General features: G+C 48.4%; 1 protein-coding gene across 7 annotated transcripts in view; it reads right to left on the bottom strand.

Annotated features, from left to right (window-relative positions):
* Nucleotides 1–712: 712 nt before the first annotated feature.
* The window catches only part of C26H10orf90 (chromosome 26 C10orf90 homolog), a 392,111-nt gene continuing 371,265 nt past the window's right edge, over nt 713–21,558 (bottom strand). For all 7 annotated transcript variants that reach the window (XM_070781081.1, XM_070781080.1, XM_070781083.1 and 4 more), the window contains 3 exons: nt 5,922–5,985; nt 1,674–1,773; nt 713–1,585 (listed from right to left, as the gene is read on the bottom strand). In XM_070781081.1, coding sequence (XP_070637182.1) covers nt 1,547–1,585; nt 1,674–1,773; nt 5,922–5,985 — 203 coding nt within the window. In that variant the 3' untranslated portion in view covers nt 713–1,546. The remainder of the gene's footprint in view (nt 1,586–1,673; nt 1,774–5,921; nt 5,986–21,558) is intronic.

Genomic DNA, 21,558 nt, shown 5'->3' on the forward strand with positions numbered 1-21,558 from the left:
AACCATGCTGTCAAAACTGTTTCTAAGAATGAGAAGAGCTTGAGAAAATACAAAGCCTGCAAAGCATCCAGTGTATATGACTGATTTTTGCTGTAGCAACACCTGCAGATTCGACAGTCTTGATGGTGCGTCTTCTCAGCACCAAGCTGAGGGACTAAGAGATGACCAACTGGTGGCCTTGTGCTCAGGGTTTCTCAGGACTCTCTACTTCCACGTCTATGTGGAGATGACAAGAAACACTCCGGCTGTTCACTCTGGGCCAGACCTCCTTCTAAGCGCTCCACTCACACTGGCCCATTCCCGTAGAAAACTGAAGGAGAAGGTGCTGTAACAATCTTCGTTTAATGGACAGAGATGAGCAGACTGAAGCAAGTGAAGTAACTAGCCATGCCAGCTCTTAATCATCCTACACGGCCGTATGCACCCTTCCTTGCCTTCTCTGTTAAAGTGGATCCAGGCCCTTGAAATGTTTTCCCTCTGCCCGCTCCCACGATGCCAGGCTTTGCCAGCAGAGGGAGCAGGAGAGAGACTGCAGGAGGAGAAGGGACCCGGCCATCAGGAAGCTCAAGGGCCCTTACCTGGTGGCTCGATGGTCAGGTGGTGGTGGACCAGGAGCAGGTCAGAGGTCCCCCCGGAACTTGGCAGCGTTTCTGAGCACCCCCTGCACTAGCTGCTTGGTTCATAATACAGAACGCAGGACGGGGCAACAATGTTTGTATAGTTGCATTTATTTCCATTTTTGGTAAAACTATTGTTCTTCACTCCCTAAACACATTTATAGATAATGGACATTGTAAGGGCTTGGAGGAACAAACGGCAGAGTTGGAGCCATCAGGCCATTTTCAGCCATGCAGCTCTTTTGGTTGGGGGGTGGCTTGCCCAAAACACTGATGTGACCTACAACCCCTTTCCAGCCAATTCTGCCCTCGTGACTTCCGTGGATATAGACTCTTTTGCTGAATGAAGACAGGTGCTAGGAGTGGGGTAGGGGTGGTAGGGGCGGCTAAACAAGTCCGCAGTCTCTGACAGAGCAGCCGCCTAGCTCCAAAGTCACCTCCAGTATTAATGGTACAGACATCCAGAGGGGTTTCAAACACACTGTGCGATGGTCCAAAATCTGGAGTTTGCAGAACTGGCAGAAGTTGGGAATGGTATTTTTAAAGTGATGTATTTAGGTCCTAGAAATTCAATGAAAAAGAAAAAAAAAAAAGCCAGTCCCCAGGGATCTAAGCCCGTGAGCGCATAGAAGGCCTTTGTGCCTGGTGGAAATGGTGGGAGTACACATCAGAAGAAAGGACTGTATCAGGTGGGTTCCATGGGGTTGATTACCCCACTGCAGTCTGAAGACCCATTTCCTCAAGGGTTATCATTTCTGCTTGGTTAAGGTCAGCAACTCAGGAAGCTATGCTTTGCTTTATGAAAAAAAAAAACACATCAGAAGTAAAATAAGTGTTTCACGTCATGAAGATATGGTTAAGTTTAATGGTTTATCCAGCGTTTGAAGTCATCCCAGGTCCAGGTAGAGGGTCGGTGGGGCAGCCCGTGGTTACACCGCGTTCCTTTGAAGGAGCTGGTCCAGTAATTGCTGGGGAAGCAGAGACAGAGACATCAAGTTCAGACTCAGCATCTGGGCGCCACACACACGTCACCCCTGCAGGCGGCCGGGCCGTTACCTTTTTGAAGACCTCGGCCCGGAGTCTGTTACTCTGTAAGATCACCCTTTTCTTTTGTTCCTCTTTTTTCTTCCTAACTTCCGGCAAGTTATTATAGATTCTGAAACAAATTGAGAAAACATTTTGAAATGGTAGCGAGACAGCGGGCGTCTGCCGTGGCTCTGCCTCCTGTCTTGTCAGCAGGCGCTTACATTTCAAAGGGCAGATCAGCTGGCTCTGGACCACCCCACGTCTCTGAGACCCCTAGACCTGGGGCTCCCCTGTCTGTCTGCAGACAGGGCTGCCCAGGCGGGGGCCATGCAGTAGATGGGGCCCCACCCAGGGCAGAGCTGGAGGAGCCAGGGATTTCTTTAGAAGTCAGGTTTCTTTCTCTCCACCCCTTGTGATAATTGACCACTTGCTTGTAAAATGAGAGATGCCAGGCCTACTGCTTTGGCCACTCTGAGTGTACACGTGTGTGTGTGTGTGTGTGTGTGTGTGTGTGTATGTGTGTGTGTGTGCATGCTCAGTCAGTCGTGTCCAACTCTTTGTGACCCCACAGACTGTACCCCACCAGCCTCCTCTGTCCATGGGATTTCCCAGGCAAGCATACTGGAGTGGGTTGCCATTTCCTCTTCCAGGGGATCTTCCCAACTCAGGGATCAAACCTGTGTCTCCTGCAACTCCTGTATTGGCAGGTGGATTCTCTACCATCTGAGCCACCTGGGAAGCCCCCTGAGTGTAAACCTACTTTTTACCAAATACTTTTTTTGCCTCTCAGCTTTTGTCTTCCTATGCCTTGGAAAAGGAGCGGCGAATCTATGAACGTAGCTGGGGTCATATTGGAGCAGCCCACAGATAAAATGTGCGTGTCTGCCTCTTCACCTACTGCATTCCTAAGGAAGATGTTTCCAAACTCATCTTAGGCATAAGTATCACACGTTTGTCCTGGTGCAAAATCAGGAGCTTCCAGGACACCAGCAGGGCCTAGGGGGCCTCCTTCTGGACCCTTCCTTCTTACTTCCCTACAGAGACTGCGTATGTACTGATGCAAACAAGATTTTGGCTGGCATCCATGGACAGAGAGGGGACACTGCAGCCTGAGCTTTGAGGATGCTGTATCGGTGACATGTGGCTGAACATCTCTTTTATTTTCCCTCATGTTTGAAAGCCCAACAAAATTTAACATGTTCCCCAATTAAAATAATAATTACAAAGTATGGAAAGATTGATGATGGCAACATTAGCAAGATGTCGTCTTGGTTAATGGCTATTAGGCTAATCATCTTTTTTACGAGTTTATCTTTTGAAATTATCTTTTTACTGAATATACAGCTGATTTACAGTATGGCTGTGGTCAGTATAGCTGATCTATGGTGCTGTGTTAGTTTCAGGTGTACAGCAGTGATTTAGCTTATACATGTATGTGTATTCTTTTTCAGATAGGTTATTAAAAAGTACTGAGTCCATTTCCTGGTGCTGCACAGTAGGTCCTTGGTGATTATCTGTTTTACACACAGCAGTATGTATGTGTTAGCCCCCAACTCCCAATTCATCCTTCCCCCACCCTTTCCCCAGGTAAGCACACGTTTCTTTGCTAAGTCTGTGGGTCTATTTCTGTTTTGCAGATAAGTTTATTTACATCATTATTTTTTAGAATCCACGTATACGTGGCTTTCATCACATGACACTTGTCTGACCTGCTTCACGTAGTGTGATCATCTCTAGGTCCATCCATGTTGCGGCAAATGGCACGATTTCGTTCTTTTTTATGGCTGAGTAATATTCCATCGTATGTATGTTTCATATCTTGATCCATTCATCTGTTGATGTACACTGAGGTATCTTTCATGTCTTGGCTATGGTGGATAGTGCTGCTGTGAACATTGGGGTGCATGTACCTCTTCAAATACAGTTTTCTCTGGGTATATGTCCAGGAATGGGCTTGCAGGATCATATGGTAGCTCTATTGTCCGTTTTTTAAGGATCCTCCTTTTTACTGTTCTCCATAGGAGCTATATCGATTTATATTCCCACCAACAAAGTGTAGGAGGGTCCCTTACTAGTCTAATCATCTGACAGGAATTCCCCAGGTAGCCCTCACACCGGGTGGAAGACACGTACAGTGTCCTGTTATGGGAGTGAGGAACCCAGGCCCAGCGAGGTCAGGAGGCCAGTGACATCCCTCAGCTGGTGAATGAGGAGCTGGGAGCCCAGCCTTGGTCTGCTTGACTTCTTGCCACACTGGCCCCCAGTCACACAGCATAAAGTAACCCAGGCACTGCCTACACCCATCAGAGTGCCTGGCACAGAGGGCATCACATGGTATGAATTAATGAGTGCACACATGACTGCCAAGCCCAGGAGCTGTTCGAGAAGGAACCAGGAGAAGGCCGTCAGGATCAGTAGGAAAGATGACATGTCCCAAAGCTCCCCAGTGGAAATCCTCCTGCACCCATACAGACACATCGTCCCCATCTTAACCATCTGACCATGTGGGGTGTTCAGGATAAAAATTCCTAGGCCTCAATCCTGGAGCTTCTTCTACAGTATTTTCTTAAAAGAACATCCTTAACAAATTGTGGTTAATTTATGCAATGGACCACTCTGCATCAGCTAAGAAAGTCATCCATATCTTCTGACATAGAAAGACCCCACAGACATAAAGTAAAAGAAGCAAGCTACAGAAAGATAATACATAGCATGATCCCATTTATGGTCAAAAATTAGACAATTGTATATGTAACAAGTAAATGTCTGTTTTCAGGCAGAGAGAAAGGCCTGGAAGGGTATAAAGGATGCCAATACCTATGGTGTCTCTGGAGGCAGGACAAGGTTGGGGAAATGGGGTAGGAGAGGGGATAGCTGGTCATGAGTGACTTCAGTTCTCTCTCCTGTGCTTGAAATTTTAAAATAAAGTGCAATTTAGTAACATAATTAATAACAAAGAACATGAAAGAAAAGAAAGCTCCATTATAATTCTATGGGGGAGTGAAGTCCGAGAGCCGAGGTCTGAGTCCACTTAGGGGAGACCACAGCGTAGATGCCTCACTGACTGTATCCAAGGAGCCCCAGCTTCCAGCCAGGGAAGTCATGACGGGGGACACAGTACCACTGATCCTCTCGGAGGCTGTTCTGTCTTCAGTAAGATGACAGGACAATGCTCTGTCCGCAGATGCCGCTTTGAGAGCTAGCATTTTAATTTCAAGCCTCCACAATAGTGGCTTTGGGCTTAGGGACCAGGAGGGGACCATTTGGCTGAATTTTCCACTAAATTGAAAGAGGAATACTTTGAGCATGAGGTATACACGGCTTCATACTTCTGAAACAGCAGGTCTTGACCCCCAGTGGCCCTTTCAAACGCCCAGTTAGAACACTGTGAAGCCGGTGGTTAATGGAAGGGTTCCCCTCCTCCTCACTGACACTTTTTTTTTTTAAATTCACAGAGAGGTTCCCTACAGATAATCAAAGCTGGCTAATGATCATGGAAACAATATAATCATGGGAAAAGCAGAGATTTTGTGCCTGGAGTGGGGAGAAATGTACTCTTCCTATTTCAATGGTTTCTCTGAGTTGCCCTATCAGTTTGGTTTAATTATTATAATTCCCCCTAGTGCCAGATACTTTATTATAAACTAATGACATGTTACTTGCATGAACTTGGCGAACTCTGCCGGGTTATTACGTGTGGATTGGGAGGCCCGAGCTCGGGAAGAATGGCAGTCTTTGTGTACTGGTGAGAAAGAGGGGGCGTCCAGAACTGCAACCAGCCAAGCAGGACATGGAGAGCTTGCGGCAGCCGGGCGCCAAGAAGGCCAGCTTGTGGTCCTCTGCGGCTCCGTGGCCCCCTCACACTGTCCACCTCCAGGCCTGGAAGCTTTCCTGAAGGCCCGGAGACCCAGCTCCTCCCCCTCTTATGAAATTACCTGCGAAGGTGCACAGTGACAAACGGCACCTGCCCAGAGCAATGGCAGGAACATGCAGAAGCATTTCTGTTGAGTCTGGGGATCTCTTAGAGACCAATTAGCGGACTGGTTCAGAACTCAAGACCTACCGCCTTCCTAAGGGTTTTCCAAGAACGACATCAACATTCAGAGGTGCAATTCGGCAACTGCGCTCCTTTGGGCCAGCTTTTCAAATTCACGGCTGAGAAGACCTCAGAGCTCAAACACGGACCTAGAAGTGGTGGCCCCGCTGGGCAGAGCCTGCATCCAGCAAGCCACCCCTCCTTCCCGCACTTTTTCGACCTCACACAATAGAACCAAGTACCTTTTAGACCGCATGTGCATCTCCTTCTCTGAAATGTACCTTTCTTTGGGTTTGAACAAGTTATCTGAAAAAAAAAAAAAAGGAAAGATGATTAATTTCAGAAGGTACAGATATGCACTTATCTAGAAAAACATCATGGCAGGCTTGCTTGACTCTCTGTTATCCGTCCTTAATCTAAGATCAGCCTGTTATAAACACAGCAGGACTCAGTAGACACATACCACAAATGATTGTATTAAAATTGACAAGCTACAGGTTGGCCTTGACAACAGTCAAATACAGCATGAAGTTCAAGGTTAGCTCTAACAGACTTCAGGGGCAGTGACTCCTTTGCAGGCTTCATTGAGCAATAAAGAGTCACAGTTTACTGGGGTTGTGCCAGGGTAGCACAAAAACGTGTTTCAGCGTCACCCTGGGTGTGGGGCTGGGGAGGTGGTCATCCCATCTACAAAACAATCCCACTAGGTCTCGGTGCCTCTGAGAACACTGAGAGCAGGAGCTTTCACTCACAAGTGCCGTCTCCCTCATGGATGGCCAGCCTCGACTCCCTTTCTAAGGGGGAAGAATTCGTCCTTTCCAAGGTCAGAAAACATAACGGAAAGCAACGTAACAGTAACATCTGTCTAGCGTCCTTTGAGAAAGTGCCCAGTGGCTACACATCACCGAGTCTGGAACGTCTTTTAATGAGAGTACACATTGCTAATTGCAAGGATGTGTACAGATGGCACTCATAAAAATGGTCTGCATTTTTTTTTTAGAAAGAAAAAAAATAGTGAGTACCCTTTTGATACAACTCTGAGATTCCTGAGAGACTCTTGGCCCTATAGATTAGCCAAGAGTCTGGCACCCCAAAATGCTCCTGGGGTGCTTGCTGCATGGGGATGCATCTCAGTGGCTATCACACAAACTGCCCGGAACACCTGGATAGTAACCAGCACACCAGCCTTCACTCGGCAGAAGTAGGTGGTGACTCAGCATCCTTTAGTCACGAAACTAAGGCAGGCTCCTGGCATCCCCAGCCAAGACCCCACCAGGCTTCAATCAGTCTCCCCACCTGGGCCTGTTCCCTGTATTCAACACTCCAGCGGAGCCACTTCAGATACCCCAAGCTTGAGAATGTGCAGAATTTTTCAAGAATATACAAGAAGGCAGACCAGAGGCGAGGATATGAAGAAGTCTTTTCCTGTCTGGGGAACAACAACACAGCTGTGATTTACAATATGGAAATGGCACAGTGGCTGAGCTTGTCTTCTGTCTGGTTATAAACATAAAAGATGGTACCGTTACTCAACCTCAAAGACAAGATTCAAAGGAGAAACAAGAGAAAGGAGAAAGAAATCAGAAGAATGTTCACAGTGAAGGGGAAACATCCCCAGTGTTTGGAAAGGCATTGGGCCATGTGAACCAGGAGAGTCAACCTCACCACGAGGACTCTGATCTGCCAAGACACCTCCCAGTGCCCACCCTCCCCTCTCCATCTAGACAGGGCCAGGCCAGAACCCAAGACCTCAGGAAGAGCCCAGCAGCATTCCAAAGAAATGGGGGTGTTGCCAGGGCAGTCAGGGTCTCAGGCGAGCAAACATGTGTCTGCCTACAGACTCCCACTCCAGCAGAAGGAGCCGCCTGCAGACTTAGACTCCAGTCTGAACCAGCATTCCTCAGGAGCGACTCAGGATGAGGGAGAGGCTGGTGTGGACCGAGGCAGGGGCCCCAGGGGGATAGAAAGGCTATGAACGGCCTGTAAAACACTTAAAAATCTCAGCTTAATTGCATGTGGTCTCCCCGCAGATATTAGCTCTGTTTTTGTTTTGGTTCAGTTTGATTTATTTCTTTTGAGTGCCTGATACCACAGTGAAGCTTTGGTCTCATTTCCAAGAGGAAACACAAGTGAATGTGAGTCCTGGGTACCTCCTCGGTTTTCTTTTCTGAACCCTTCTCCGCCTGCTGTGCCTCAGCACAAGTTTAAATTCTGGGCCCAGCAGCTGACGTAGGCAAAACAAGCAGATCTGCGTCCAGGAGTGCAGACCCCAGCCGGCAGGCTCCAGCCCACGCCTTGCGCTGGTCGCTGTTGACTTTGAGTTTTCCTAACAGCACCAGGCTCATCGGATAAGCAATGGAGGCTTTCAGGATGCAAGGGAAGACAGGAAAAGAACAAAATTCTGCCTCCCTGGAGGAAGTGGTTTGAAATAAATCATCATGCGTTGTAATGGCTCCTGACCTCACTAGAGCAAAAAAAGAAAAAAGCACGTTTGGCACGTTGAGAGGGAAGGTGGCCGGAAGAAGGCGGGGGCAGTGTGGCGCCAGAGGGTCAGCACTGCTAGTGATAATAACTGCTAGCATTTATTGGGTCTCAATAGGTCTTCACACCAACCCTGTGATGTGCTCGTAATTTTTGCATTTCAGGGACAGAAAATCAAAGTTCAAGGGGCCAAGGGTCCCCTGCTCTGGGTCATCAGTGAATGAGTGAGTGACAGAGCTGGGTTTCAGTCCAAACCAGTCTGTCCAGCCCTGCCCACACACACCCTCAATCTCAGAACGTGGTCACCAACCTGTGGTTTCAGAATCCATCTTTTGGGAGCCCTGACACATGCTGGTCAATTTCCCAGGCATCATTCCAAAATTTCTTTCTCTTCCCCCTTCCTCCTACACTGAAGGAGCAAGGACTATGCTTCCAGGGAATGCTCAGAAGAAAAAAGCACTGATAAGATCTTGCCACCATGAGACTTCATGATTGAGGGAGAAGCTGGATAAGGAACAGATCAGCTACAAAGTATCAGGTGAATGTTGTGATGAAAATGAATCCTGGCCACTTGGTCAAGTGGGTCCTGGGGGTGGTTAGGAAGGTCCCTTGGGGAGGATATATGTTACTATGACCCTAATGAGCTGGCTGCCCGAGCCAGTAGAGGGAAGAGTGAGGAAGGATCAGGGGGCCATGGTCCCTTCAGTGCTAGGAAGGAGGGCGTGAGAAGGCAGGTGGGGAACAGAGGTGAGAGCAAAGACCGCTGTGGTTCTCCACCCAGGCCACACTCTACCACCGCCGGCAGAGTCTGACCGTGATTCCCACGCATGGGCACTGGCATCTACACCAGAATCTCCCATGGTTCTAGTGGGCACCGTGTAATAGGGAAGAACACATCTGACTCTGTATTAGGTTCGTTTCATCAGCCTTTGTATTCTACTGCTTTTGCTTTAAGAATGTTTCCCAAAGCCTGAAATATACAGGAGAGCCCTCTGTCAAGGTTCTGACTTTTAAGGGTGTAACACTCTTCCATTCATATAGAGATGAAAAGTTGCAAAGCAGAAAATAACATTTGTCCTGTTGGAGGTTTACAGGAACCTCATGACACCTGCGAGAACAAAGGATTCCCACACCAAGAAGTTTGCCAAAGCCAACACGTCCCTCACTCACCATGCCTTTAGAAAAGCTTTGCTGAAACCCTTAGGGGAGTTTGGACTTTTCAGGGGCACGAGCCACCCATTTTCCTTATATGGCCCTCCAGTAAACCTTTCTCTGCTCCAGACCCCTGTATTTTGGGTATTGTTGGGCCACACTATGTGTTGGGCACACACACTGGCATTTGGTAACTGTTGGAGGTAGGAACCATCCTTGTTGGGTTTTGCAAGTCTATTAAGGAGAATTTCAAGTCTGTTAAGTGTTCCTTCAGAGTAAGAGACAGAGACCCACTTGAGGTTTTAAGTAGGGGCTCTGATTTGGATTCCCAAAGGATGGCTCCAGCAGCTGTTCAGAATACGCACCAAATGGGTAGGAATAAGGGCTTCCCTGGTGGCTCAGACGGTAAAGAATCCGCCTGCAATGCGGGAGACCTGGGTTCGATCCCTGGGTTGGGAAAATCCCCTGGAGGAGGAAATGGCAACCCACTCCAGTGTTCTTGCGTGGAGAATCCCCATGGGCAGAGGAGCCTGGCGGGCTACAGTCCATGGGGTCGCACAGAGTCAGACACAACTGAGCAACTAGGCACACAGGGTAGAGTACATTCAAACACGGCTGCAGGGAGACAGGTCAGACCATTGCGGTTGCGTAAGCAGTGCTCAGCACAACCGGGAAATAGAAGGACTCAGACTCAGCTACACCCACGGAATACCAGCAAAGAGGGCTGTGAAGGTGGGACAGAAAACCAGATTTTATGGGGGAGGGAGGGAGGGGCAAACTATTATATACAGAATGCATAAGCACCAAGGCCCTACTGTATAGCACAGGGAACTGTATTCAGCACCTTTTGATAAACTGTAATGGAAAAGAATATGAAAAAGAATGTGTATATATATAACTGAATCACTTTGCTGTACAGCAGAAATTAACATAATGTTGTGAATTAACTATAGTTGAATAAAATAGAAAGAAAAAAGGAAAGAAAAACAGGCTTTGGGTTGGAGCCACCCTTCATTTGACTGTTTAACTTTCACCTGTTTGGTGCTCAGTAGCCTCAAGGATCAGTAAGACAAAGGACTCACAGCCCAGGGTGAGAGCCTGATACACGTGGCCTTCAGGTGTCACTACTGACATCTGCATAGGGAGAGGGTTCATGGGGGTTGTGTGGTCCATCAGGGAAGGGATGCAACTGGAGAGACTTCACAGAAGGACACAGCTGAACTGAATCTTGAAAAATAAAGTGGTGTCCTGATAGTGAGAGGGAGCGCAGGAGTAAGGTGGCCCGCGTAGAAACACAGCGAGAGCACAAGGCCCAGCCTACAGCAAGAGACGGCTCTTCAAGGAAATATGCAGTGGGCTCCACTGGGGACCTTATTTTACAGGATGGAAACCATCCTGCACACACTGTGCTCAAAGATACAGTGAAAGCCCATCTATCCAGACCCTTTTAATGGAAATTCTGCCTTTATAAAATTAAAGTGACTGGTGAGAACAATTTTCAGCCAGCTTATGGATCTTTTATGGATTTTCCTTGAAGCTTTCTGTATTCTAATTCACTAATATGGAGGAAAGAATTGAAGCTGTATTTATGTCCAATTATCATTCAAATAGAGCAGGCTTTTTTTCCCCCTTAATACAATTACTAAGGTAGTTAATTGCCCATTTCTGTCTTTCTGGAAAATTATTTTTCTTTTTAAACCTGAGTGTCTGGTGTCTGGCTCATTATTGTATCCAAACTACTGGCCTATTGCTAAGTTCATGAGTTAAGGCCAGACACATAGTGTAAGCAAACAACCAGCTACCAAGATTTCGGTGTTTCTGAGGCTGTTCTTGGGGAGCAGCTGAATACAAGCCTGACGTCGCATTAATCTCCATAAAGCAGGTGTTTATCACAACCCTCACCTCATGTGTGTAAACACGTGTGCACACGCAGGACAGGTGGCCTGAACACTCAGCCAGCCAGTGGTGTTACCAGAGCAGCAAGGATCACCTGGACACCAGCGTGATGCACTGTTTATGAGGCCAGAGCTCATTTCCCTCCGCACAGAGTCCTTATCTACAGCTCTGATTGCAAAGCTTCATTTTCCCTATTGAACAAGTAATCTAAATGATAATCAAGTTCACACTGGATTTATTAGTGCAGTGCCCTCGCAGAAGCGGATTTGCAGCAGTCACCCTGAGCACTTTGAAGAATCTTTTAGAATGAGCTTCCCCCAGCTTACAAACACCAAAGCTAAGGGATGCCTGTTGGAGAGGATCCAGCCAGGAGACAACAAGCCAGTTTGGAGTAGAGATGCCAAGTCTACACTGCCCAGTATCTTCTAAGAAAGACATGGCCTACCCAAAGGAATGGAAATGGGGTATGTCTTAGGGAAGAAAATCTCTAGAGGGTTTTTCCCCTAAAAAAGAGGCCCTTAGAATACACCAATAGGTGTGTATTCTAAGCTCACAAGGGAGGCTGTTCATTATGTCAGTCTCAAAGCCAGTGAGCAGCTGGCCTTCCTGCGGCTGGAATAATCGCATCATGGTCTTTGGGAGTTGAATCCAGCTACTTCCACATCATTTCCATTTGGCTCGTCTTGCTGGGATCTCTAATTTGCTGACATAGGCCACAGCCGAGGGTCTACCTTGGACTAATTAGCCTTCCAGAAACTAAATGATGTGCATTGCACTGTAGAAAAGCTAGTTAAAGACTCATAGGTTGTTCACCCCCAAAGTGCTCTTGTGATGATAAAATCCTGTGCTGGATAAACATCGTCATTTTTCTGAAATCCTTCTATGCTTCTGTGGGACCCTGAAGGACAGTTTCACATGGTGAGCCGCCCATTCCAGGCGCCTGGGTAGTGGTGGAGGTTGTGTGTTTCATTTACATAAAAATAATGCTCTACAACAATGAGACAAATAACCATTCAGACCCAAAAGAGAGATACTAATGTCACAGTTTAGAGATGCAAGGAGGCTCTCAGATCCTTCGGGTAAAGGCATCCGAAATTAAGAAATGATAAAGAAACCAGAGGTCTGCAGAGAAATCTATTTCTCTTTCTACGCTCAGGTCAAGAAATGAGGCGTCACTGGCTTCTGGTTAATGCAAGTGAATTGTTTTCTCTGCAGAGAGCTTGGTTCCTGCACATGCAGACTGACCCTCGAGTCTCCAGCAGAATCACTATCCTGGGGACTCTGTGAACACACAGGGTGCTGGGCACTAAAGGATGGATTTGAGAAAGGGTCTGCCCCTGGGCGTGCGCTTCCCAGGTGGCTCAGCTGATAAAGAATCTGCCTGCAATGCAGGAGACACAGATTTGATCCCTGGGTTGGGAAGATCCCCTGGAGAAGGACATGGCAACCCACTCCAGTATTCTTGCCTGGAGAATTCCATGGACAGAGGAGCCTGGTAGGCTACAGTCCATGGGATTGCAAAGAGTCGGACACAACTGAGCGTGCACACACGCTGACACTGACCTGCCCCTAGGCATGGGGTGGGGAAGGGGCATGAGGAGGGCCCACCAGGCACTCTGGAACCCCACGAACCTCCCCACACATGCTCATAAGGTGGAATCCTTGATGCAATGTGGGCAGACCAGGGGCCACGGCTTCAGTTCCCCCAGCTAGAAAAACCAGATCCCCAAGTCAAACTGTTTAAAAGGAGTCTTACCACAATTCCGTTGCTCTGTCTCTCAGACCCAAGAGCTCCACCATAAGCTGCTTCCCCATCGGTCCCCCAGGGTCCTGTCCTTTATGGTTCTAGATTCAGCTGACTTGGCTGTCTGCCGTAAGAAGCCCTGAACAGACTGAAATCATGCAAATTCAGCTCACCTGGCTGTCTGTGGTAGCAGAGACTCGAAGACCAACTCAGATCCTCACACAAGACCAGACACTCACACACTGAACCCTCAGCAAGGGCTACCATCAATTGCCTAAAATGTGCATTTTTTCCCCTGGGTTCAGCAAAACAAGGTACAGCATTACTCACAATGAGCACATTGGTGAATTTAAAGGTGACCCAAAGGAGCTAGGGAGCTTTACCAGCCTCTAAGGTTTAGTGACCCCAGCTCTCAGCGACCTCACTACATATGGCAGGAAATCATCATTGGTTTCTGCTTCATGAAAATCATACAAGTGTTAGTACATTAAACATCATGTTTTTATGATGTAACTTTGACACTTCCTTTGGCCTGCCTGACCCTCCACACCATGAAAGAGGTGTCCACTTGGGATCCAAGTCTGCAGACCTGAATCGGGTTAGGCCTCAGCTTGGTGATCTGTGCCCTGGAACTGGCCCCTCAAGCTTGCTGGCCTCCTGTTCCTCCTCTGCTCTGTGCGGGGACAGCATCTGCCTTAAAGGTCCTAGGAAGGTCTCACAGGAATGGTCCATATGAACATGGACTATAACCTTGGAGACGCCAGTGGCAGCCATGATGCTAACAGCCACCAGTCTCCAAGCATCCCCTGCCCTGGCCCCCATTTGTGACTCAGTTCATCCCGTGACTTGGGAAAGCAGGTGTTTTCCTCTTTACAGATGAGCAGAGGTCTCAAAGGTCAGTAACGTAACCTCAGGTCTCAAAGCAAGCAGCTAAGGGGCCTGAGAATCGAGTCATTGATGGAATCAATGGGCTGTTTATTCTCTGCAGAAGATAGATGGCCATGGTTCTCAAAGTGGGGCTGATGCTTTCACAGAAAGGCCGACATCTAGGCGGTGTCTGCTTCCCCTTCATTCCCCGAACCAGCAGCACCAGCAGCACTGGGGAACTTGTGACAAATGAAAGTTCTTACTCCTGCCCCAAGTCAGCTGGGTCAGAAGTTCTGGGGCTGGACCAGTGTCCTGTGAGCTCTCAAGTCCAGCAGGGGATTCTGACTTGCTCGTGTGTGAGGACCACTGAGAAACAATAACAAGAAAGATAAGGAAAACAGCCAAGTCCCTCCAGGGGCTTCCAGGCTTTGAGGAAGTATTGCCCAATATTATACAGGAAGCCCAGGAAAATCTGCATTTCAGATCAACAGTGAAACAGTTTTAGCATAAGTATACCCTATACCCTTAGTCAAGCCTCTTGATGAAGGTGAAAGAGGAGAGTGAAAAAGTTGGCTTAAAACTCAACATTCAAAAAAAGTAAAGATTGTGGCATCTAGTCCCTTCAGTTCATGGCAAATAGATGGAGAAAAAAGGAAACACTGACAGACAAAATCACTGAGGACAGTGACTGCAGCCACAGAATTAAAAGACGCTTGCTCCTTGGAAGAAAAGCTATGACAAACCCAGAGAGTATATTAAAAAGCAGAGACATCACTTTGTTGACCAAGGTCCATAGAGTCAGAGCTATGGATTTTCAGTCGTCATGTATGGATGTGAGAGTTGAACCATAAAGAAAGCTGAGCACCGAAGAACTGACGCTTTCAAACTGTGGTGCTGGAGCAGACTCTTGAGACTCCCTTGAATAGCAAGGAGATCAAGCCAGTCCATCGTAAAGGAAATCAACCCTGAATATTCATTGGGAGGACTAATGCCGAAGCTGAAACTCCAATACTTTGGCCACTTGATGCAAGAAGCTGACTCATTAGAAAAGACCCTGATGCTTGGAAAGATTGAAGGTGGGAGGAGAAGAGGGTGAAGGAGGATGAGATGGTTGGATGGCATCACTGACTCAATGGACATGAGTTTGAGCAACTCTGGGAGATGGTGAAGGACAGGGAAGCCTGGCATGCTGCAGTCCATGATGTAGCAGAATCGGACACGACTTAGCAACTGAACAATAATGTTCCATGTAATATTGGGGGCCTACTTATGCTAAAAGAGGTTTTGATGCCCTGAAAAGCAAATTTAACTGGGCATCCTATATTTTCACTTAGTGAATCTGGCATCCCTATTTTGAGTGTGTGAAGCAACTCTCCCTACCGTGGCAACAATCAGGTCGCCGGCTCCAGAGCCCCCATGGGCATCGTCTGATGCAGCTCCCTGCATCACGGGGAAGGCAAGCCTCTGCCCCAGTTGCACAGTTATTTCTCTGGTAGCTTATTGCTTCTCTGCCATTTTCCAGCCCTTGGTGTGGGGAACACAACCCTCCCTGGTTATTTCATGTTGTGACATTGGTGAGTGCTTTCTGAAGGGGTTTTGACTGGCTCCTCTTTCTCTGCTGGACTCCGTTGGGTGACAGTGTGACGGCCTTGTTACAGATTCCAGGGGACCCCACATGGAGAGAGGTCCAGCACCTGTCAGTGGACAAGCTTCCAGGGAGGCAAGCTGGCCACAGCCTGTGAAACTGGCACCACCCCCTGCCGCCCAGAGAACCCCAGGCTCCTCAATCATCGCTTTCTGGCTCTGCCAGACCAAAGGGATTCAGATAAGGAGAATAAGACCTTCTTCCTGCAGTCTCAGATTTTTGTGGGAAATGGCAGATCGAAATTCCAGTTGGGGCTTCTTTAGCAAAGCATGGTATTGGGTTGGCCAAAAAGTTTGTTAGGGTTTTTCCTTCACATCTTTTAGAACAAAACCTGAATAAACCTTTTGGCCAACCCAATAGATAGTCTTAAAAGCAAAGATTCCTAGAGCTATGTTTCTAAAATGGATGCTCGAGAATTAGGTAAAAGCATTTCACGGTCAAAGAAGTTTAGAGAAAACAAGCTTAAACAAATTTAAGCAGGCTTCATTGTTGCAGGACTTATCAGTGCCTTTAACATACATGGGCATTGTAAACCTCCCAGAGAATACAGCTTACAAAATAATCCAAAGGAATTGGTCTCCCTCTTGAATGTATTTTTGATTGTCTAGGCCTAAGGATGCTGGGGCGAGAAGTGACAATTGCAGAACATTAGCAAGTTATAAATAGTTTTCACTTTTCATTGTTATTATTTGTGGCTATAAAACAGGATTTTAAATATATAAAATTACTATATGGCCTTCACATTTTCTTAAGAATGTGTGTGTGTATACGTGTGTGTGTGCACGAGCACGTGCGTGTGTGGGCTAAATGGCAAGTTTAAATTAGTCATGTAAAGAAACTAGGCAATGGCTCAAGTCATACTTCACCATAAAACAGCAAAACTAGAACACGTCTGAATGGCTAGCTGTCGATCTGGGAGTCACTGCTTGCTCAGTTCCAGGGTTTCCCAGCATTATTTAGAGAACCACAAAATATGGTGATTTATAGATGATGAATAAACTTTCATTCTGGTTGCCAAGTAGATTTATATCCTTAGTGTCACTGAAAGGTTTATTACTGAACTGCACTGGGGGATAAAAGGGAAATCATTTGGAAAATAAAATCCAGGCAATTGGGCGAGTTCCCATAAAGACTTTTTTCCTTACCACTCTGCAATTCTGTGTTTTTACCTTGCATTATTTTAATTGGAAATAACACTGTCCTACAGATCTACTTCTAATCAATAGACATAAATTGATCTTTTCTTCCTGTGTTTTTTAGGGGAAAAAAAACAACAACAACACACAACACCTTTATCTTTGGTCTGCAAAGGATACCAATAACAGCAACATGCAAATCTCTCTGAATCAGGGAAACAGTCTTTTAGTTAAATCATGCTTCTTGTTTTCTTTGCAGACTGATGAAGTAACAATTGACTTTTATCTGATAAGCACATTTTAAAATCCCTTTGTGAGCAATGGGAGAACTAGCCCCAAATATTTTTTCGGATGATTGATGGAAAAATATCCAGGAGATCAGATTGGAGATTGTAGGGATGGTGTGGCCAGTACTAGCTGTGTGATGAACAGCACACTTTTATTACTGCGATGACTTCTCCAGCCATCTCATATCTGCTGGGTCACTTTTCTAGCTTGTCGCTCAGGGAATGCAAATTAATTTTAATACTTGTTCTAGCCAAAAATCATCAGTGAAAGCAGATCGGCTGGAGAAGGAATTGTGCAGTGCCTTCCGGAGAATTCCACTCCTCTACTGGCCCGTGATTTGAATGGCTGCATTTGGAAAGTGTGGATAATGCAGTTCAGATTAAGTTGCTTGGCTTTGCTACATGCAGCAGAGCTTGTCAGGGTGACTTGGTGTAGTGTGCCCCCACGGGCACTTAGAGTCCAGGAAGATTTTGCTGGCATACTCACAGGACTATAATCCAAAGAGGAAAGGTAAGGAGGTAGGGCGTCTAAGAGAGATACAAGAGATGGGAGTTTTCCAGTAGCAGAGGTGGGGAGGTGGAGACTGGATGGATAGTCAGGGAGGGCTTCCTGGAAGAAAGGCCTTCCTGAAACCATCTTCCTGATGGATTTCCTACACATTCATGGGTTAGGAGACCATCAGAAAGAGCCATGAGGACAACTCCAATTGTCAGGGGAAAGAAACTGAGATGGAGGCAGGCCGACCTGGGGCTGTTTCAGCATGCCTGGCTTTCTGACCAGCTGTGGCATGAATACAGGGAGTGACAGAGATTCACATGAGTGAAGGACTCGACGTCACAGCCAAAGTCACCACATGGTGACAGGAATCAGCGGCAAGAGCCTTGGAGGTGAGAGATTGAGACTGAGGCTGGGCTTAAGCTGGGCTAGGGAGGTTAGGCAGGCCACTGCAGGGCAGAGAAGAGGGACAGACAAAATTCTATCAGGCAGTTTGGGGGTGCCGATGGCACATGCTCCCAGGGGTAAGGAAGGACAGCCTGTCAGACCAACTGGGAAAAGAGGTGGGGGTGTCAGTCAGGCTGGGAGGGGTCTGGGATGCAGGGTCTGGGTAGGATCCAGGGAGGCTTGAAAGCTGGAGATGGGGAGGGCTCGGCTGGGGGAGCCAAGCTAGGGCTGGACAAAGCCACAGACTGGTCCCCAGGAGACAAAGGCCAAGCCCCTCTACCTGTGGGTGACGCTGTGGTTGTTGCTCAGTCGCTCAGTCGTGTCCAACTCTGCAACTTCATGGCCTGAAGGATATCAGGCTCCTCTGTCCTTCACTATCTCCCGGAGTTGGCTCAAATTCACACTCATTGAGTTGGTGATGCCATCCAACCATCTCATCCTCTGCCGTCCTCTTCTCCCTTTGCCTTCAGTCTTGTTCAGCATCAGGGTCTTTTCCAGTGAGTCGGCCCTTTGCATCCGGTCAAAGCATCGGAGCTGTACCACCTACTAAGCGCAGGTGCTAAACGCCTGCCACCTGTGGGTACTGTGCTGGTGCTTCCCACGTGCTTTCAGCCCGTCCCACCCCCAATGCGTCCTGCAGGGCAGAGCAAGGACTGGTTCTGAAACACTGGTCACCAGATTACAGCCAGCCCTCGAACAGGACCAGCCTGCACCCCTGGGACCCAGGTAGCTGAGCAGAAACAAAGGGGAAACCCCGCCTACAGCCCCAGGTCACTCTAGGGACAGGGGGCAGGCAAAGCTCCGACTGGGGAAGGAGACAGAGACCCACTGGTTAAAGGGTTGGCATCTCAGGGATTGAGAGCTAGGCCGGCCTCCCAGCCTCCTCCCCAACTTCCTCAAGGCTCATCTCCTCTTGGTGAGTTGGCAGTCACCACATTCCACTAATTCCATCACCCAAGAACCTCTGCATCTGTCACCCTTCCGTGTTCACTGCCCTGCCCTAGCCGGCCTTCATCATGTCCTGCCTGGAGCTACGTAGCCTCAGCTTTGATCACAGAATGAGGAGAACACTGGAAGCAGCATATACCATGCCTGGTGGCCCCTTTGGACTCCTCTCTGGCGCCCCCATCTCTCCCTTTGCTCCCCACCCCCATCTACAGTCCAGCCACAGCTGACCTGAGCACTCGGCGACCCCTCCCTGTGCAGCTTCCACATTGTCCCCCAGCACACCCCACCCTCCCCATCCTGGACCACGACCCAGCTGCAGGGTCTCTTCTCAGTACCAGGTCTCCTCCATCAGGGCCATATCCCACGGCGGGAGCAAGGCCAGCCTGTGGGTTGCCATGGCAACCCCCTTCCAAGGCACTTAGCAAATCCCAAGATCACTGCCTTTTTTACCTGGGGGCATTCCCCCAGAGGTGAAGAGGTCCAAGGACCAGGGACTGTGCCCAGCACAGAGTGAGTCCTCAAGAAAAGTTTGCTGAGAGATGGAGGAAGATGCTTCTTATGCCACTGCTAGAGCCAAGCCCAGGGGGCCCAGGAGGCTCCCAGACAAGGCAAGAAAGAGGCCACATATTTGTGAGCTTTGGGAATGCAAGCCATAGATGATGAGTGAGTCAAAACAGACTGGGGCTGCCGGCAGGACCTTTATAATGCTACTTCCTGGACTTTCTCGGGTCCCAGCTGGTCGTGAAAATCCCCCGTCTCCACACAGGAGCCTAGTGAACGCTCACATACACGTGCATGTACACACGTGTGCCCACACACGTGTCACTGCCCCTGTCCCTTAGAGACTGCCCGGGACTCACTGGCCAACAGGAAGCAGAGCTGGCCCGCTGGCCCTCGCTGTAACTGCCCTTGACGTCCGGAGCACGCTTTGCCCCCAGCCCGTGCTCAATGGGGCTTCTGTCAGCTGCTAAGGGCCCCACCTGAACCCCTCAGGTCTGTGCCAGGAGGGCCATGATCAGAGGCAGCTAACCCAGCTCGAATAGCAATTCAAGTCTTCCTTCTATCAGACGCCTTGACACTGTAGCGGGAGCTCGTTCACGCATATGATTTATTAACTAATTTAGCATGTAAGAAAAGCATCTGCATCTCGCTTTTATCATCTTGCCAGCAGACAGGCTGAAGACGAGACACGGCCTGTAGACATGCTTAATGGGGCCTTAAGCACTCCTGCGCTTGTCCAGAGCTCACACGAGGCTCTGGTTTCAGAACTTGTCTGAGTGGGCCGGCCTAACACAAACAAACACGAGGGTAAACCTCTCATCAGCCATAAATACCGCGGGGATCAGAAGAGCAGCCGTAAAATCGTGTGCCGGAGCCCTCTCAGAGCACTCTAGACATCAGGACTGTCTTGGAACTGGGTAAATAAAAAGGTGCCTCAGTTATTTAAAACTATTGGCTGGGTCTCATCATCTTTTATTATTATACATGATTTTAAGATTTTTCAGTCAAAGGAATGTGAACATGTGAGGGTAATATCTGTTTTGGGGCAAAACATCACCCTTGGAGGAGAGTAAAAACTGTCTCCCCCACCAAAGGTATGTTTCCTCCCCTGTCCCTATGACTTGATTTAGAAATCGGATCCGTGCAGGTATGTGCAAGTTAAAACGCGGTCAGGCTGGGTGGAGGTGGACATGATCTGATGACTGGGGTCCTTGTGAGAGGAGGGAATTTGGACACAGACGCAAGGGGGGTGGAGGTGGGGAACAGAATGATGCAACTGTAAACCAAGAAATGCCAGAAGTTGCCAGAAGCTCCCAGAGCCGGAAGAGAGGCAGAGCACGGGTCTTCTCTGTGCCTCCAGGAGAAATCACTCCAGGGGAGACCTGGATTTTGGACTTCTGGCCTCGAGACTGTGAGAGAATCGATTTCTGTTCCTTGAGCCACCCAGCCTCAGGCCATTTCTTATAGCAGCCCTAGGAAATGAATACACGGGACAAGGCAGCCTCCCTCTGACATTTGAGATGGTGATATTCCAGGCCATTGGGGCCCTCGGTATGGCACGGCTGGAGGGCAGCTGGCCCAGGGGACAAGGATGAATGGTCTCATGCCTAACGAGTTCCCAAACATTCATGAGTCTCCATTTTTTCCTACACAAAGTGATGGGAGCTGACTGAAAAGGAAGCCTGTTAGACCCCATTTTTTGTGTATACATATTTTGAGCTCTAATGCGACACTTTCATATTTGTTGAGAACACATTCGCTTATCTAACCATCTTCATCAAGCAGCATCTTCAAAACTGTTGAGGCCAAGTGGCCCTCACACCTCAGGCACCACGGGCATCCTGGCAGCCCTCCCCAGGACAAGCCTGGACTCTGAAGGCCCTGGGGGGGGGGACCCCCAGCTGTGGCTGACACTTGGTCCCTCTTGCCAACTTGATATATCTACACCAGAACCCAGATTGCTCTCTGTTGAGCCAGAAACTAAGGAGCCTCCAGAGAACACACCCACATAGCCCATATCTGCCAATCAGCTTCAAACGCCGACGTGAGACACATTTCCAGGCAGGGAAAGTCTTTGAACATATATTTTGCTGATTTCCTTCCCTTAGCATCCTGGGAAGGGTCACCAGGGCTGAGCAGCAGGTGTCCCGCCAGATCCTTCACCGTGGAAAGGATGCGTTCAAGTGTGCCCTTGCTGAGGTCTTGGATGACTCCCCCAGAAGAGCTCTGGGTTGTAGGGGGCGGGTGGGCAGAGTGGGACTCAGCCTGCCTGTGTTTAA

This window comes from Bos indicus, chromosome 26, assembly GCF_029378745.1.
Source record: "Bos indicus isolate NIAB-ARS_2022 breed Sahiwal x Tharparkar chromosome 26, NIAB-ARS_B.indTharparkar_mat_pri_1.0, whole genome shotgun sequence".
Classification (NCBI taxonomy): domain Eukaryota; kingdom Metazoa; phylum Chordata; class Mammalia; order Artiodactyla; family Bovidae; genus Bos; species Bos indicus.